The sequence below is a fragment of the Primulina eburnea genome, chromosome 9 (genome assembly GCF_022965805.1).
Source record: "Primulina eburnea isolate SZY01 chromosome 9, ASM2296580v1, whole genome shotgun sequence".
Lineage (NCBI taxonomy): Eukaryota > Viridiplantae > Streptophyta > Magnoliopsida > Lamiales > Gesneriaceae > Primulina > Primulina eburnea.
The window spans coordinates 12266759-12287103 of NC_133109.1; the positions used below are offsets into that span (position 1 = coordinate 12266759).

At 37.6% G+C, this 20345-nt stretch overlaps 1 protein-coding gene across 1 annotated transcript; it reads right to left on the reverse strand.

Annotated features, from left to right (window-relative positions):
- Positions 1 to 926: 926 nt before the first annotated feature.
- Positions 927 to 19235, reverse strand: LOC140840728 (uncharacterized). The gene is made up of 5 exons (XM_073207899.1): positions 17577 to 19235; positions 17135 to 17414; positions 7622 to 8684; positions 1546 to 1688; positions 927 to 1027 (listed from the first exon to the last, which is right to left on the reverse strand). Exons 1-5 carry the CDS (start codon positions 19233 to 19235, stop codon positions 927 to 929), a joined length of 3246 nt encoding a protein of 1081 aa, XP_073064000.1.
- Between the last annotated feature and the right edge of the window lie 1110 nt (positions 19236 to 20345).

Genomic DNA, 20345 nt, shown 5'->3' on the forward strand with positions numbered 1-20345 from the left:
GAAGCCGGTCTTGAAGAGAGGATATGCCCGATCCTTGACTGCGGCCTTGAAATTTGGGGATGTGAGGAAGGAGGTCTGAAGTTGCTCCCTCTTTTGCTCAGCCTCAGCCTCAGCCAGGGCCTTCTCTGTGACAGCCGCCCGGGACATCTGTTCAGTTATACCCTCTGCCAGGGATTTATTCTTACCTTCGAGAACGGAGACGTGTTCTCGAAGGGATTATTCCCGGGCCAGGCCTTCTTGTATATTGTCCCGGGCCGTGTCCAGATCCCTCCACACTACATCCAGGGAGGCACGAAGGGTTGCCACATCCTCTTCGTGAAGCCCTTTCATCCAGGCAATCTCTCCCTAGAGACGATTGTGGATCTCTCCAGAAGCCCGGACCTGGGGAGCTTGCCGAGTAGCTATGGCAGCTACCTCCTCAAAGGCCGATATCAGCATTTGCATGCCCTGTTTTACAAGAGAGAGGTTAGAAAACAAACAAAAGGTAAAAGAGAAAAAGAGGGGAAACTTACTGATAAAAGCCTGTTTGAGCCATCGAGTAACCGAGGACCCGGGATGAAGCTCTTCATAAAAGCCTCCTCGGTAGGGATCAGCATCTGCCTAACGAGGTTCACCCCAAGTGGCGTAGCTCCTTCTATGAAGATACTGGCCCAGGTAGGCTGCTCGATTAGGAGGGGCTCTTGGAGTGGCTCCCGAGTGGTCTGTTGGCGAGGAGGGGTGTTTGATTGGCTCGACCGGCAGGAGTTTTGACCTCCGGCCTGATCATCTTCAACCAGAATCAACTCTGGGTTTGTGACAACCTTTCGTTTCCTCTGCTGAAGGGGAATGTGATCTTCTTCGTCCTCCTGGGAGCCAGGCGCCTCCCGCTCTGGCTCAGTAATGGGCCAGACCGTTTCATTTGCCCGGGCCGCTGCCTCCTCGGCCTCTCATTTTTTCTTCTCAGCTGAAACCTTCTGGGCTGCCAGTTTTATCTCCTTAGCTAGCCAATCAGCCTCCCATTTCTTCGCAAAGGCTTCTTGCATTTTATCTGCATTTATGAAAAGGCAAGGGTTATTACGAAAGACAAGTATAATATAAAGAAAAGAAGAGACAAGACAGGGAAAGGGAGTTACAGGGCTGAGAGCCCGAGCCAGCCACCTCATCAATCGCCCGGTCTATGGGGTCTTCAGCCCGGGCGCTCAACCCGTAGGCAACCAGTTTCTCCTGGGAGATAAGGGTGGAGGAAGAGTATTTCTTGCCCTCTACCAAATCTTGGCTTTGGGTGTAAAACTCTTCAAATTTGTAAGCCCGAAGAAGGGCAGGTTGTTGGGGAAGAGAAGTAAGAAACCCGGTCAAACATGGAAGAGGACCCGTGAGTTGAACATAAAAGAATCTTTCTTTCCAACCCTTCTGGGAAGAGGGGTGTAATCAAGGAACCGTCGTTTAACCGGGCAGAGAGGGAGAAGGCATTATCTCTCAATCTACAAACAAAAAAATAATGGAGAATGAGGGGGTTGATAAGCAGATTATTCATTCTAAAGAGAATATAGGCAGAGGCCATAATACAGAAGGAGTTTGGATGGAGCTGGTTAATAGGGACGCCAAAGAACTTGGCAACCTCAATGTAAAAGAGGGGGATAGGGAACCGGAGAACATTTCTAAGTTGGTCTCGGAAGAAAGTGGTACAGCCAGGAGGAGGATGGTCTGCCCTGTGAGAAGGGCCAGGAATGAGAATGGGATAGTTAGAAGGTGTTGGGTGCAATAATTGTCCTTGCTTGGTAGAGCGGTCGAACCATGATGCTTGAGCTGCTGTGCGGTTTAAAAGATTTAAGTTGCACCATTACCACTAGCTATAGCTTTTGGTAAAGCGGTAAGCACTCGGTCCTACAATTGGTATAGTGCCAAGGTCACGGGTTCGATTCCCATTGATTGCAAGGAGTGCAATTATTGGGAGGGAGATTGTTGGGTGCAATAATTGTCCTTGCTTGGTAGAGCGGTCGAACCATGGTGTTTGAGCTGCTGTGCGGTTTAAAAGATTTGAGTTTCACCAATACTACTAGCTATAGCTTTTGGCGGCAAGCGCTCGGTCCTACAGAAGGAATAGAACCCAGATTCCTAAGCTCCTCCTCTGCCCCTGAGCGCAAGGTGCTGCTCAGAGAAGAGAACCAAGTGCCACTGGAGTCTCGGTGGGAGGAGGGTCAGAAGCTCGGGCCTTGCCCTTACCCTTGTCCTTTTTCAGGACTCGGGAAGTGCCCGAGGAGGAAGGTTTTGAAGAGGTTTGGTTTTGTGGGCCACTGGTTTTTTGGAAAATTGTGTAATAGAACGACGAGGGGGAGATGGGGAGGAATCAAAGCGCATCACGGTGGACTCATCACTAGGAGAGCCTCGCGCATTCGCTCCAGAGGTTGAAAAAGTGGAAATATACATGATTTGAAGTATTTGAAGAAGAGGTAGATTGAGCAGTTGCGACGGGGGAAGAGCATCGGAAGTAAGCAAGTTTGCACGGAGAAGTTTTGTAGAAAAATTTTGCAAGGGCTTCGCCAAATGTTTGAATTTGCAAATGATTTTTTGAAAATAGGAGGGCTGATATATATAGGCGGTGGGGAGAGATCTCGGCCGTTGATCTAGATACACGTGGACGATCAAGATGCGCCTCGTAAATTGTATCGGGCATATGAAAGGACGTGCACAAGTATCGAGGAAACATGCTCATTATTACCTCGGAATTCGAAATGATTTTTCGGCGGTTTAAAAGCTAAATCAGCGTCATAATGACACCCCCTTGGACTGCCCGAGAATACTAAACGACAAACAGTTCAAAGCCCAAAAGATTTGAGGCCCCGACATTTTATTCAAAGCCCGGGAAATATGAGGCCCCAACATCTCATTTAAAGCCCGGGAGATATAAGGCCCCGACATCTCATGCAAAGCCCAGGAGATTTAAGGCCCCGATATCTTATTCAAAGCCCGAGAGATTTGAGGCCCCAGCATCTCATTCACTGCCCGGGAGATATGAGGCCCCGACATCTCATTCAAAGCCCGGGAGATTTGAGGTCCCGACATCTCATTCAAGTCCCGGGAGATATGAGGCCCCGGAATCTCATGCAAAGCCCGGGAGATTTGAGGCCCCGACATCTTATTCAAAGCCCGAGAGATTTGAGGTCCCGGCATCTTATTCAAAACTTGGGAGACATGAAGCCCCGGCATAATATCTTAGACCCGGGTGGTATCAGACTCCGGTATTTCGTCCCATCTAGGGGATATTTGAAGCCCCCGATGCTCTTACAAATTCTGAACTATGTTTTTATAAAAGTACAAGTATGACTGATCAGGACAGCAAGTTAAGATCTAGCCCGACTTGTAAGGTCCAAAATTAAGACGACGTTAAACCAACGGCATGCAAATCTAGGAATTCTGAAAAATGGTTAATTAATTGATATTAATTGCTTAATTGATTATGTGATATGCATGATTATTTGTTAAATATGATTTAATTGTCATGATGCATTAAATGATTATTTGTTAAATATGATTTAATTGTCACGATGCATTAAAAATGTATTTTAAGGAATATTCCAGTGACGATCGAGGAACGGGAACCGAGGGCTGAAAAAAATGTAAAATATTTTTATTAAATAATTATTTAAAATATGGTTGATACTTTTTCTTATTTTTGAAAATAAAGGGGGTTTTGAAGTGATTTTATACGTCGGGACGTAAATTTTATCTGTGTTGGTTTTCAATTAAAATACGAACTTTTTGGCAACCCGGCTATTTAATTTACAAACTAGTTTTACCAAAACCATTTAAATAGTTTAACTAAATACTAATTAACTACTAATGGGCCTAATTATATGTTTAATGGGCCTAAGCCTAATTGGTATGCAATTAACTATATAATATAGTAAAAATCCCCGCCCCAACACCCTAACTGAATCGGCCACCCTATTTTAATTCTCCAAAACTCCTCCTCAGCCACGATAGCACACGGCACACACAAATTTGGTAGAAAAAAATCGGTGAAGGCGTAAGGGAGATTAAAGCCGCGGTTCTCGTCCGTTCTTCGCAATCATCAACGGTTTTATCGTGCGTTTAAAACGCAAATGCACGACATATTCTCCTTTTACTCATCATCACACCATAGTATATTTTTATGCAGGAAAAGAATGGAAATCAAGTGGCACTTTGTGTTATTTTCGGATTTATGGCATATGTCAAGTTTTAGCTTGTATTTTCTTTCAAAAAAATCATGTTCTATATGTTTAAGAGGGCTGCCATGATATAGGTATTGATCAAGCATTGTTTTACATGAATTTAAAGCCTTAAATCATCACCTAAAACCCTGCACAACAAAGGAAAAGAAAAAAAAAAACGTAAGCTTTGCATGGGGATGTCATGTGTGATCTAAGGGTGCGGTTGTTGGTTCTTCACGGTTCGGCTGGGCTGTGGCTGGGTCCAAGGGCTAGCCAGGGCCATGGGGGAGTCAGGGGTAGAGTCCTATCCATGCTAGGACTCGAGCTAAGGGGCTTGGGAGGAGTCCTTGACAGCAAGGACTCCTACCCGAGAGATGCTTTGGAGGGGAGCGCAGGTTCTGTGTTACGCAGGCTTGTGGGCTCGGTCCAGGGGGCCTGGGATAGGTTTGAGTGAGTCATTAGGGTCCTATGAGGGTGCCTAAGGGCCTGGGCAGGGGCTGTGGCGGCTTGGTTGGCGGCTGGTTCAAGAAAACGTGAGGGAAGCACTTTGGAGGCAGCATGTGCGCAGCTGGGTTTTCTGATTCGGGTGCTTCGCTGCTGGGTGTTGGAGCTTGGGGTTGGTCTGGGTATGGTTTGGGCATGGTCCAGGGTCAGTTAGGGTCAGGGTGGCTCGGTGGTTAAGGGTTGGGATGTGGCGCCCGGTTTAGGAATTCATAATTATTCCCTTACTAGGTGCCACATTTACCTTCAATCTTTATGTATTGAACTTCTATTTTTTTATTTTTACCATTATTATTATTAGAAAGATATTGTAGATAAAATTTTGAATATTTTCTACAATAATTTATGGATTATCTACAAATATTTACATTCTTATTTCAAATATTTACAATTATTTTACAGCGGAAGTCTAACATTCATATGTACAATTATGTTACAGCGGAAGTTTAACATTCATTTATAAACAGATCATCTCAACTTTCCAATACTCTTATTTCAGCTTTAGTTATTTTCCTCTTGTTCCAATTCGGGGGTTCCTGTGTCTGGAAATTACAATAGACGAAGAGAAACAGAAGGTTAAGTCTTTGAGGACTTAGTGAGTTTAAATCAATATATGGCTTTTAAATAACACTTCATCATAATTATACATGAAATAATAGGAATAAAAATTTAGATATTATGAATGATATGCAATGAAATAATAGATAAATGAAAATTCCATAAATTAACATTGGTGGCTCTAATCGAGCACTTTTTGCGAGCCGAGTGAACGATTCTCCGGACCGAAATATTCGGTGCGCGTTGTTCAGATGAACCATATACCCGGGACTTTTGACCCGTTGTTCATTGGACTCATTTTCCGGGCCGAAGCCACGTTGTCCAGTGGACTCAATTTCCGGACCGAAATCCGTTGTCCATGACTCCATTCATTCATTCGTGATATATCAATCCATTCATAAATATGCAAGAAAATATATCAGTAATTGAAATGAACAGTGGATGATATTTGAACAATAAATGCTATTGAAATTTCCAGGCCAAATGCCAAGGGCTTTAATAGAAGAATGAATAGTAATTTCCTCACCTGTTAACTTACAGTTTAGGCTTGATTAATAATCCGAGTTCCTGGAGCAAGTCCTAAAAATATATTATGAATGATATTTATGTGTTAGAGTTTTTAAGAAACTAGCTGATCATTTCCAGATTATTTTTTATTCAAAATTTAATCCGGTTGATTTTAATTAAATTTCAAAAATTCATATTAATTAGAAGTTATATCCAAACATTACGAAAGTTGGCCAAAAAGTCAGAAATAACCTCAGGAACGTTCGGCTGCAGGCGAACCGCCGTTCCGGCGGCGCGTGTGATACGCGCGCCTACGGTGCCGGCGCGTGGCTGGCCGTCTGGCGGCCACGCGCGGCCGGATTTTTTTTCAGGGTATGTAGCTTTCTATGTTCTTTAATTCTTTAGTTGAAATATTTGTCAAATTCCTAGCCAATCAATACCAGAATTAAATATCGTCGTATGGTTAACTGAGGTACTCCGACATTCCGGAAATCTCAGTTCCGGCAATATTTTTGGACGACGGACGATATGTACTTCATCTATGCAACAAGAGGTACAACTTTGTTAGTAAAGTCGACCTCTAGTTTGGTGTGTAGCTATAAGAAAAATAAGCGAAAAATACCTAGCTTGAATACGGTATACCGTTGCCGATTTGCGGAATATATTTGTTGGATTTCCTTGTTTTCGATCGATCTTCTTACGTCACCTCCATCGCTATATTGTTTTATGATATGAGGTGAATAGTTGGTGATTTATCGGGATTTTTCGAAAAGGATATAGCTTTTTCTTCTATTTTTTCCTTCCTTTTCTCCCTTTTCTTTTTCTTCATCCCTTTCCTTTTCTTTCTTCTCTTTCGTAGCTTTCTTTCTCTGGTTGGTTTCGGTTGGTTTTGATTTGTAAGAGACGAGAACTCATATATATAGCCGAGCTTCGTAGTTATCTTTATTATTTTTTATTATTTTTTTATTTATTATTTATTTATTTATTAAATGAAAAAAATCTCATGTTTATCCAAACTTAATATTATTATATTCATGTATCCAATTATTAAACCTAATTATCTTATATTGAACTCAATAATTATTGTAATTAATTACTTAACATATATGTTGAGTTTAATTATAATATTTTATTATATTTTATTATATTTTGGGTATTTGATTTTGGAATGGGAAGCTCATAGTGCTTGATGAATTTTTAAGTGTATTGTGATGTATTTTAATGTATTTCTAGACACTTTGGACAAATAAAATTTGTACCGAAAAATAATGTGATAAAATTTTAAAATGAAAATAATAAAATTTATACTAAAAAATGCATTGAAGCACCTTTGTTTTTAGGGTGTCACAATATCCCCTCCTTTTAGAAATATGGTCCCCAGATTTAAGACTTATTGGAATAAATGAGGATATTGATATCTCATATCTTTCTTTGTTTCCCACGTTTCTTCTTCAATGTTGTGGTTTTTCCATAAGACTTTTACCAACTGAATTGGTCGACCACGAAGTTCCTTTATTCTTTGGTCCAAAATCTTCACAGGTTGTTCTTCATATGTTAGATTTTCTTCAAGATCTATCTGTTGGTGGTCAATCAATTGGGCTGAGTCTACTTTGCATTTCCTTAATTGTGATACGTGGAATACGTTATGTATACCAGAGATATTTTCGGGTAGAGATAGACGATAAGCCACGGTGCCTATTCGTTCTATCACTTCGAAGGGTCCAACAAATCGAGGATGTAACTTTCCCTTCTTTCCAGTACGCTTGATTCCTTTTCTTGGTGATACTTTTAGTAATACGTACTCTCCGACTTCAAATTTCAAATCTTTCCGCCTCTTATCTGCATAACTCTTCTGTCGACTTTGAGCTGTTTGTATTTGTTGCCTGATAAGTTGTATTTTGTCGATAGCTTCTTGTATAATGTCAGGCCTGATTGCTCGTTCTTGTCCATTCTTTGTGCTTCTCCATTCATCCATATCCCAGTTAAGAGGAGAGCGACATTTTCTTCCATATAATGCTTCATATGGCGCCATTTTTATTGTGGATTGATAACTATTGTTGTATGAAAATTCAACTAGAGGCAAATGTTTTCCCCAATTTGCCCCAAAATCCAGCACACATGCGCGAAGCATGTCTTCCAATATTTGAATGGTTCGTTCAGATTGACCATCGGTTTGCGGATGTGCTGCTGTGCTAAAATTTAATTTGGTACCAAGGCATTCCTGAAGTTTTTTCCATAATCTTGATGTAAACTTCGGATCTCTATCAGATACTATGGTAGTGGGGATACCATGTAATCGTATAATTTCCTTCTGATAGAGTTCAGCCAGTTTTTCCACCCCATATTTGTGACTTATGGGTATAAAATGTGCTGACTTGGTCAAACGATCAACGATTACCCATATGCTATTAAAACCTCCTGGAAGCTGGGGTAATCCGGTCACAAAGTCCATAGTTATTTGATCCCATTTCCATTCTGGTATAGGAAGTGGTTGCGAAAGACCTGCTGGTCTTTGATGTTCAGCCTTTATCATTTGACAAGATACGCATTGTGAAACGAAATCTGCAATATCTCGTTTCATTCCTTTCCACCAGAAGTGTTTTTTAATCTCTTGGTACATCTTAGATCCTCCTGGATGAATGCTGATCCGAGACTGATGTGATTTTTCCATTATTTCCTTTTTCATTGAGCTTGGCACACAAATACGGTCATGATAGCATAGTATTCCTTGTGAATTGGTGATGAAATTGGTATCAGCACGGAGTTTTGAAACTTCTTGGTCCAATTCTTGATTTTGCTTAATTCTGGTATGAAATTCAGGTTCAATTCTCAATCCGGCCAAGTGCCCACGAGAATGGATGTGTACCCATTCTCTTTCTTCTTTCATTCCCAAACAAGCTATGCTAATCTTTCTACTTAAAGCATCAGCCACTACATTAGCTTTACCTGATTGATAAAGAATGGAACAATCGTAGTCTTCCAAAAATTCAATCCCTCTTCTTTGCCTCATGTTCAGCTCTTTTTGAGTAAATAAATACTTCAGGCTTTTGTGGTCTGTATAAATATCAAATTTGGAACCGTACAAATAGTGTCTCCATTTTGCTAATGCAAACACTATTGCTCCTAATTCCGGATCATGAGTGGGATAATTTAACTCATGATTCTTTAATTTTCTAGATGCATATGCAATAACTTTATCGTTTTGCATTAATACACATCCAAAGCCTTCTTTTGAGGCATCTGTGTAAACCACAAATCCTTCTGTTCCTTCTGGTAATGCTAATATAGGTGCACTGGTCAGCATTTCTTTTAATTTGCAAAAACTTTTCTCACACTCATCATTCCACAAGAAAGGGTTGTCTTTGCGAGTTAGCTGTTGTGGGGACCCGGACGCTGATCTGTCTTATTAATCATCTTCGGGATTCAATTATCAATTAAGATAAAACAGGGTCTAAAAATTTTTCTTTTTAAAATATAACTGCGGAAGGTAATGGAATATAAACAATATACATCTCTGTATAAAACTACAGTTCAGTAGAAAAGTACAATACTATACAACCTAAGTCTAAGGTTCAATTACTAAATTCAAGTAATAAACTAAGTCTGCTACAAGTCCGGAATCACCACGCTAACTCGTCTTCTCTCATCGTCATCTCGACCCTGATCCAGCCCCATCTGTTGTCATGCACACATACAAAACAAGACAACAGCCGGATAACTCCGATGAGAATAAATCCCAGTATAAAACATGGTAAGCATGTATATAAACAAACTAATTTATAAAACATGCTATCACGTATAAAAACAATCTATTTCATAATCTATGAAATTAATCAAATGTAGCATGCAACTCAAATCAGATAAACATGCATATAAACAATCTTAATCATAAAACATGCTAACCCAACTGAAAGCAGTAATGATGGGTCCCACGATCTAGGAGCCACATCCATATAAGCATTCAGTTCTAATCAAATCATGTCTAGACTTGACTCGATCTATAACTCTAGGGATCCCGGTGTGAATAAGACGTCACTATCTGTCACCTACCCTACCAATCGAGGTGCTGTACGTCTTATTCCTAGACTTCGGCCTGATCTGTATCCACATCTACAAAGGGGCGGTGATCTTCCCCTAAGCTGAGATATCGCCGAACATCTAGAAGTCTGCCTGATCTCCAGACTGTCCTATCTTAATGCATGAATACACAATCTGTAAACAAACATAATCATTCTAATGCAATGCCACAAGATCTGTAAACAAAGCATAGCAAGATTTGTATACAAGTTCTATAAACAATCATATCAAAACATAAATAATAGTCTAGTATGTGATTTGTTTGGGAAACTCAAATGAGATCTGATTTGAGTTATATCTTCCCAGATATCACATGAATTATACCTTTATCTTCCCCGTCTGAGGAAGACGAAGTCTCGAAGTCCGGTCTGCTCATATCCGATCTGAAATGATAATAACAAATATACTGTATCAATGTATAATTCAATTCACAATCTGTATTCACAATCTGTTCTGATCACTACTCAACTCAGTACATAATCTGATCAATATCGGAACAAAATACCATCTGATTCATATCAACAACATCAGGGTATAATCTAAATCATATCTGAATCTGATCAATCTAATTCAACTGATGTTTCAATGGCATAATAACCCAGTCTTGTAATCCCGTCAGTCTCAACATCACAAATATAATACCAAAACTCATAATCAATCTCAGTACAGTTTATAATCTCAATATCTGTACACTCTGAATCAATAATAACACAATTCTGATATCAAATCTAAATCAAATCATTTCTGAAAATCATAAAAATTCCATAAACAGTCTGTTTCTAAATCTGACTTCAATTCTATAATATCTACGGTAGTATAAACACCATATCTGAATTCTATTCAATTCTGACAACATCATAAAATCAAATCTTGTCTCAACGTAATAAAACTTACGTCCTTGTGTAGCTCTTGACGAGAGGAGCACGGTACTATGTTCGGATTCAAATTCTGACAGACGGATCTTGCCAAATCGAAATTTTAAAGAAAATAAAAGCTTGAGGGATTTCTATGGAAGCTTTCGGTTTTTCCCTCATGCAACTTCTGAATTTTAAGTGAATGATGACACGTTAATGGGGTGACCAAGACAAGTGTCCCACTCAATTTTCCATATTTGCACTTTAGTCCCTCAACTTTTCACTAATTGCAAATTGGCCCCCGCTCAATCTTTTAAATTCAATTCAATCCTAAATAATTCCATTTCAATCCTAAATAATTGCAAACATCTTGGAATATAATTCAACACTCCAAAAGTTTCCAATTACATATTCTCGGATTAAAATAATATTATCTTTATTATCTCGGGCCTTACATTTCTCCCCCTCTTAGATCTGAGTTCGTCCTCGAACTCGCAAAAAAATCACTTCATATATAACAGAAGAAATGTATAACAGAGTTTAAATCAAACTCTCATCTTAATGAATCCATTCTGAAATCTCTTTCTTGTATCAATTTCTGATTTCAAATCTGGAATAAGACTTCATAAAGTATACTATCCTAATACTTCTTAAACTAACTCTGACAAAATCAATCTTGCCCTGTTGGTTATACAACATCCGTATAGACCCATCACAGTTCATAACAAAGCAATACCAGTAGTTGTTATCCCATTTGTTTATCCCAATCAAAGATAATTTCTATCTTCATTTTCCAATACCAATCGTCATCATCCGACGTTGGTTGTCTTAAATCTGTCCATTCTGAACTATCTTGATAACTATTGTCATACAGTAAATCATACAGTGACAATAAATCGTAATACTGAGTACTAACATCCAGTATTAAAGTTCTGCCTATATCTTCCAATATCTGGATAATATCCTCTGACTATCTGTCAATCTGTGAAAAAATCTGCGAGAGAGAGCTCATGATATCTTCTATAATAAGTACAAACTCAATCATAATCACAATCTGATATAATCTACTTAAATGTTTTGTTCTATCTGAACATTTCTTTGACATCGATCTATGTCATTTAGTTCTGTTGGTACGTAATCTGGTACAAACTGATAGATATAGATTGAGTAATCTTTCAATCATAATCATATCATATCTCAATCTAAAGAAAATGACGGTAATTTCATTACGAAAGCCATAGAAATGTACTCCCATTTCTATTCAGAAATATACAAAATCTGTAATAATCTTCTGATTCTTATCTTTCTGTCCTCTTCTGTTAGCAATTCAGACATATCAGTACAATTTCTGCCAACATTTCGGTACAAATTCTGCCATAACTGATTTAATCTGTTTATATCACAACTATCTGTTCGAATATCATACCTTATCAAACATCAGGATGAAAACTGAATCCACTACTGTGCATTTCTGACACTATCTGTGCTTTCAGATTCGAACTATTCTGTATAAACAATCAGTTAATAATATAAAATAAAGAAGAAATACCTACCTGGTATTCGGCTCTGATTACATATATCAAATTCTGTTATACAATTCTGAAACATTCTAATATCACATTTCTGAACTGTTGCAATTCTCAACTGTTTACAATATTCTGTATCAAATATACATGCAAACCATAGTAATATCAATCAGATTCGAGATAAAAACAACCTATACAGATCTAGTGAGTTTAAGAAAACTCATAAAACAACAATTGCTGGCAATACTGATAATTCTGACTACGGATCAATCTTCACAGTGCCCAAATCATCTGCCATATCTCATCTGCAAATAGAATATGCTCCCAAACAATATAAGATGTCTCAAATACTGATTTAAACCAATAACAATACACAAGCAGATATAACATAATAAGAGAATAAGAAAATCTGCAAAACTCAGTAATTCTGACTTTCTGATATTTCTACTAATTCTGATATATCTGATACCTGTGTCGTTTACAGTCGCTGATTTCTGTCTCAACTGTGCAAATCAATCGTTATACAAACTGCAGATATCACATATGCTGAATACAATCTGTTTCAATTATGATTCATACCTGACCAATTTCTGTATACAATAATCACGGTTATCTGAATATTCAATAAAATCTTTAAATATTCAATTCAACCAATCAGATACTGCTAACATATCAAATATCATAGATATAATAAGCATAAAATCATCAGAATATCCCTGAACCTAAGAGTTAGCAATCTGTACTCTTCTATTATTCTTCACATTCTTTCTGTCTCATTCTGTACTGAATTCTAGTATATAACCATTACCTGGTATCGATTCAATTCTGAAATTTACCTTTCTGATATCAAACATATCTGAAATCTTATCTAGGCAATTATCAATCAACCCTTACGTCACTATCAAATCTGTAGTTGCTAGACTCGATTTCAGTGGGTCTACTGAATACATAAGGATACTATCTGTTCCTTTCTGTATTCATCGAGTCATAAACAATGCATCTATTAAAGGAATTCTGAATCTAGAATCCTTATCGGAAAATCTCCGTTTATCAGCCAGATCTGGTCTGAATCTTACTATTTCTGGAACAATTTCTACTATATCTCTGTACTTGTTTATCATCTTAATATCAATTTGCAATCAAATCAGATCAACATACACAAGTACAGCCCAATCTAACTCCGTCTCATTCTTATCTTACTGTAGTATATATCTATCATAAAAATCTTAGATATCATCATTTTCCTCAACAATCAAGGAAAACAATACTACAGTACAACAAACCCAATAGGTATAGCATATCTCCATGCTAATCAATCATAGATACTCATAAAGAATGCATTAGTACATATCAATACATATGCAATATAATCATAAAGAAATAGTACCTATGATGTTCTGGGTCTGTTCTTCTGTCATTATTACCAATGACTCTGCTCCCTAAAATCTTCGAGAACCTCTTTGAGGACAAACTCTCGCAAAGTGTCCCGACTGTTTACAAACATTGCATCTACTAAGTACTCCTTGGCAGTGTTCTGTGGAATGTCTTCCTCTGCAAGTTCTGCAGTATACTCCAGTATAACTCGAACTGGAAATACTGGAGCTAGATGAACTACTTTGTCCACCTCCTAACTTCTTAAACTGTTTCTTTTCGATCTTCAATGGTTCTTTCTTTTTTACTACTGCTGCTGCCAATCTCAATTCTGGAAGGCGGTAGTTGTGGATTCGGTGCTGGAAGATCAAACGATGCTCCGTGTTGTCCTATCAGCACCGTTTATACTCTTTTGGCTCTGTTCAATGTATCAGCAAAACTACTCGATTGCTTTACATTCACCAATGTACGTATCTCAGGATTCAATCCCTGAATGAACTGGCTAGACATCGCATCATCATTCTTAGCCACAAGAGGGGTAAAACGTAATAAGGTGAAGAACTGTGCCAAATACTCATCACTACTCATCTGATTTTGTCTCAGGTTTGTAAATTTTGCACTTCTATCCTGTCTGTATGATATAGGGAAAAATCTTTGATAAAATTCAAATCTAAAGATTTTCCACGATATTACTGAACGATTCTGTTCTAAAGCTCCTTTGGTTAGTAACCACCATCTTCTGGCAGTCTCTTGCAACTGGTTCTCAATCAGTTTAATTCTACACTCATCTGTGAAACAAAAGAAATCAAATAACATTTCTGTCTCCTCAAGCCAATTCTCACAATCTGCTGACGTCTCATTTCCTTTCAGAACCGGCGGTTGAAACGATTGGAATCTCTTCAACTGAGCTTCTATCTGAGTCTCTGACACATCTATCTTAGGTTCTGACCTACCTGTCTGATCATATGAAGTACTGCCCCTTTCTGGAATTCTTCTAGGAGGTATATCTGATTACCAAAAACATTAGTAACCCAGTACAACCAATATGTTATCATCTTTCTCTGATCATCTTACTGCTGATCGGGAATCAAATCTGATTCATACTTAGTGATACATAATACCAATCTAAATCAAATAATCAGGTAAACATGTATCTCAAAGCAGTAACACATAGTTTCATGCTAGCATCACAATGTCAATCAGCATTATAATCAATCTCATGCTAGCACACACATGCAAGAAAAGAAAATTCATCTACCCCGTACATTCTCTTCTATTTCAATCTAATAGATCTATCGCTAAAGGAACTATCAGCTCTGATTATCTGCCTCTAAAGGATCTATCGCTCTGATACCACCTGTTGTGGGGACCCGGACGCTGATCTGTCTTATTAATCATCTTCGGGATTCAATTATCAATTAAGATAAAACAGGGTCTAAAAATTTTTCTTTTTAAAATGTAACTGCGGAAGGTAATGGAATATAAACAATATACATCTCTGTATAAAACTACAGTTCAGTAGAAAAGTACAATACTGTACAACCTAAGTCTAAGGTTCAATTACTAAATTCAAGTAATAAACTAAGTCTGCTACAAGTCCGGAATCACCACGCTAACTCGTCTTCTCTCATCGTCATCTCGACCCTGATCCAGTCCCATCTGTTGTCATGCACACATACAAAACAAGACAACAGCCGGATAACTCCGGTGAGAATAAATCTCAGTATAAAACATGGTAAGCATGTATATAAACAAACTAATTTATAAAACATGCTATCACGTATAAAAACAATCTATTTCATAATCTATGAAATTAATCAAATGTAGCATGCAACTCAAATCAGATAAACATACATATAAACAATCTTAATCATAAAACATGCTAACCCAACTGAAAGCAGTAATGATGGGTCCCACGATCTAGGAGCCACATCCATATAAGCATTCAGTTCTAATCAAATCATGTCTAGACTTGACTCGATCTATAACTCTAGGGATCCCGGTGTGAATAAGACGTCACTATCTGTCACCTACCCTACCAATCGAGGTGCTGTACCTCTTATTCCTAGACTTCGGCCTGATCTGTATCCACATCTACAAAGGGGCGGTGATCTTCCCCTAAGCTGAGATATCGCCGAACATCTAGAAGTCTGCCTGATCTCCAGACTGTCCTATCTTAATGCATGAATACACAATCTGTAAACAAACATAATCATTCTAATGCAATGCCACAAGATCTGTAAACAAAGCATAGCAAGATTTGTATACAAGTTCTATAAACAATCATATCAAAACATAAATAATAGTCTAGTATGTGATTTGTTTGGGAAACTCAAATGAGATCTGATTTGAGTTATATCTTCCCAGATATCACATGAATTATACCTTTATCTTCCCCGTCTGAGGAAGACGAAGTCTCGAAGTCCGGTCTGCTCATATCCGATCTGAAATGACAATAACAAATATACTGTATCAATGTATAATTCAATTCACAATCTGTTCTGATCACTACTCAACTCAGTACATAATCTGATCAATATCGGAACAAAATACCATCTGATTCATATCAACAACATCAGGGTATAATCTAAATCATATCTGAATCTGATCAATCTAATTCAACTGATGTTTCAATGGCATAATAACCCAGTCTTGTAATCCCGTCAGTCTCAACATCACAAATATAATACCAAAACTCATAATCAATCTCAGTATAGTTTATAATCTCAATATCTGTACACTCTGAATCAATAATAACACAATTCTGATATCAAATCTAAATCAAATCATTTCTGAAAATCATAAAAATTCCATAAACAGTCTGTTTCTAAATCTGACTTCAATTCTATAATATCTACGGTAGTATAAACACCATATCTGAATTCTATTCAATTCTGACAACATCATAAAATCAAATCTTGTCTCAATGTAATAAAACTTACGTCCTTGTGTAGCTCTTGACGAGAGGAGCACGGTACTATGTTCGGATTCAAATTCTAACAGACGGATCTTGCCAAATCGAAATTTTAAAGAAAATAAAAGCTTGAGGGATTTCTATGGAAGCTTTCGGTTTTTCCCTCATGCAACTTCTGAATTTTAAGTGAATGATGACACGTTAATGGGGTGACCAAGACAAGTGTCCCACTCAATTTTCCATATTTGCACTTTAGTCCCTCAACTTTTCACTAATTGCAAATTGGCCCCCGCTCAATCTTTTAAATTCAATTCAATCCTAAATAATTCCATTTCAATCCTAAATAATTGCAAACATCTTGGAATATAATTCAACACTCCAAAAGTTTCCAATTACATATTCTCGGATTAAAATAATATTATCTTTATTATCTCGGGCCTTACAGCTGTGTCAGGGGAACAGCAATTTTCGCAAAATCTTTAATGAATCTTCGGTAGTATCCTGCTAAGCCGAGAAAACATCTGATTTCTGTGATGTTGATTGGTTGTTTCCAACGAGATATGGCTTCTATTTTTGCAGGATCTACTTCTAGTCCTTTCTTAGAGATAAAGTGTCCAAGAAATGACACTTTTTCTAGCCAAAATTCACACTTACTGAATTTGGCATATAATTGATGCTCTTTCAAAGTTTTGAGAATCAATCGTAGATGTTGAGCATGTTCCTCATGACTTCTTGAAAATATCAAAATGTCATCTATGAATATGACAACGAATTTGTCCAAGAATGGTTGAAATATTCGATGCATCATATCCATGAAAGCTGCAGGAGCGTTGGTTAATCCGAATGGCATTACCACAAACTCGTAGTGTCCATAACGAGTATTAAAAGCCGTTTTAGAGATGTCATCCTCCTTAATCCTCAATTGGTAATATCCCTGCCGCAAATCAAGTTTTGAATATACTTGAGATCCTTGCAAAACATCAAACAATTCTTCGATATGGGGAAGAGGATATTTGTTTTTGATGGTAACATTGTTAAGTTCTCGATAATCAATGCACATCCTTAGAGTTCCATCTTTCTTTTTGACAAATAATACAGGAGCACCCCATGGAGATGTACTAGGCCGGACGTACTTCTTGTCCATGAGCTCTTGTAATTGAAGTTTTAATTCTTTTAACTCTGAAGGTGCCATTCGATATGGAGTTTTTGATCTGGGTTGTGCTCCAGGTATTAGATCAATGGAAAACTCTACGTCTCTTTGAGGAGGTAAAGTATTGATCTCTTCAGGAAAAACCTCTGGGAATTCTTGTACAACTGAGATTTCTGAGATCTTGAGTTGATCTTTTGGCTTATTTATCAAATAAGCTAGAAATCCTTGTCCGTTGTCTTTTAATATAGCCCTAGCTTCTGTTGTTGATATTATTCCCATGGTATGGTTAGCTTTGGAAATGATTGGATGAGAAGTTTGAAGATAAACTTCTTTTGTGTAGCAATTGAGTTGGGCTTGGTGTCTAAATAACCAATCCATTCCAAGAATAATATCATAGCTCTTGATAGGTAATTCAATCAAATCTGCTAGATATTCTTTTTCTTGGAAGTTTAAGGAACAGTTTCTGTAAACGATGTCAGTAATCATCGTTGTCCCTAAAGGTGAGCAAATTTCGAAGCTATATGGTAGCTGTTCCAATAACAGTGGTAATTTATGTGCAAAAACTTTTGAGATAAAAGAATGAGTAGCTCCAGGATCAAATAAAGTTTTTGCAGAACTGGATAATATGGTAACAGTACCTTCTACGACTGCAGTGGGGTCAACTTCCTCCTCTTGGTTTCCTAAGAGGGCATAGGTTCGAGCAGGTATCTTTGGCTTTGTTGTGGGTTGAGTCTTTTGCGTTCTTTTTGGACAATCTTGAATACGGTGTTGCTCACTTCCGCAAATAAGACATTTCCCACCTTTTCTCCAGCACTTTTCTTCTTCATGATTTGGTAATCCACAATATCCACACTTTTTATTGTTGTTTCTTGGAACTTTTCCTTTAACAGCTTCTCCTTGCTTGACTGGTTGTGTTCTCTTTTCAAATTTTCTTTTCCGGTTATCCTCAAAAAGGTTGGACTTCCCAATTTTCTTTTCTTCTTCCTCTTTTTTAAGAAGTGTCTTGATGTCTTCTTCCACTCGTAGGGCTTGATTAACAGCAGAAACATAACTGGTAACTTCTGTGGACAGTGTTGCCCAACGAATATCGAGCTTTAACCCTTGAACAAATTTTTTCATTTTCCTTACCTCATCTTCCATGTAGTGTGGTGCATAATGTATAAGACGGTGGAATTCCGCCTCATATTGAGCTACAGTCATGTCACCTTGGACTAAATCCATAAATTCACGTTCTCGGGTATTTAATATAACTTGAGTTATATATTTACCTTTGAACTCTTGCAGAAAATTTTCCCACGTCTTTGGGGTGTGATTCTTTGTCCACCTATGTTCCACTGTACGCCACCAGTTATGAGCTGCTTCTTCAAATAAGTAAGTGGAAAAATTCACCTTTTGTTCTTCAGGATATTTGAGAATAGAAAATATTTTGTTGATTTTGCTTAGCCAAGATTCTGCTTGACAAGCATCTGGTTTTCCTTCAAACTTTGGCGGTTTGAATCTCAAAAATCTCTCAAGAGCTCTATCATTTGCCTCAAGGTGATGTTCTTGAGCTTGATCATGAGGTCGTTGTTGATTTTGCTGACAAAACTGCACAAATTGATGCATTATTTCAAACATATTTTGTATGTTTTGTTCTTGGGGGTGATCGTGTTGAGCGTTTCTGGAATTTCCACCCGTTGTCGAGTTGTGGTCATCTTGAGGAGGGATGTCTTGTCTGATTCTGGCTTGAGTACTATTTTGTGAAGACGTCATTCTAAACACATAAATATAAAATATGAACATATCTTGTAATGAATGTACATAGTTATGTTAGAGGGTAAACAGTCGGTTTTATTTTTAAACAAGACATGTTTCAAAACCCAAGCAGAACAAGCAAACTGAGTCATCCTGAAAAGAGACATTTAATTTATGATGAAAACATAAAAATTAATGTATGAAATTATAATAAACCTTAGGCTTTTGTCTTTAGGTTCTAAGAAACCTAGGCTCTGATACCACCTCTGTGGCGCCCGGTTTAGGAATTCATAATTATTCCCTCACTAGGTGCCACATTTACCTTCAATCTTTCTGTATTGAACTTCTATTTTTTTATTTTTACCATTATTATTATTAGAAAGATATTGTAGATAAAATTTTGAATATTTTCTACAATAATTTATGGATTATCTACAAATATTTACATTCTTATTTCAAATATTTACAATTATTTTACAGCGGAAGTCTAACATTCATATGTACAATTATGTTACAGCGGAAGTTTAACATTCATTTATAAACAGATCATCTCAACTTTCCAATACTCTTATTTCAGCTTTAGTTATTTTCCTCTTGTTCCAATTCGGGGGTTCCTGTGTCTGGAAATTACAATAGACGAAGAGAAACAGAGGGTTAAGTCTTTGAGGACTTAGTGAGTTTAAATCAATATATGGCTTTTAAATAATACTTCATCATAATTATACATGAAATAATAGGAATAAAAATTTAGATATTATGAATGATATGCAATGAAATAATAGATAAATGAAAATTCCATAAATTAACAATGGTGGCTCTAATCGAGCACTTTTTGCGAGCCGAGTGAACCATTCTCCGGACCGAAATATTCGGTGCGCGTTGTTCAGATGAACCATATACCCGGGACTTTTGACCCGTTGTTCATTGGACTCATTTCCGGGCCGAAGCCACGTTGTCCAGTGGACTCAATTTCCGGACCGA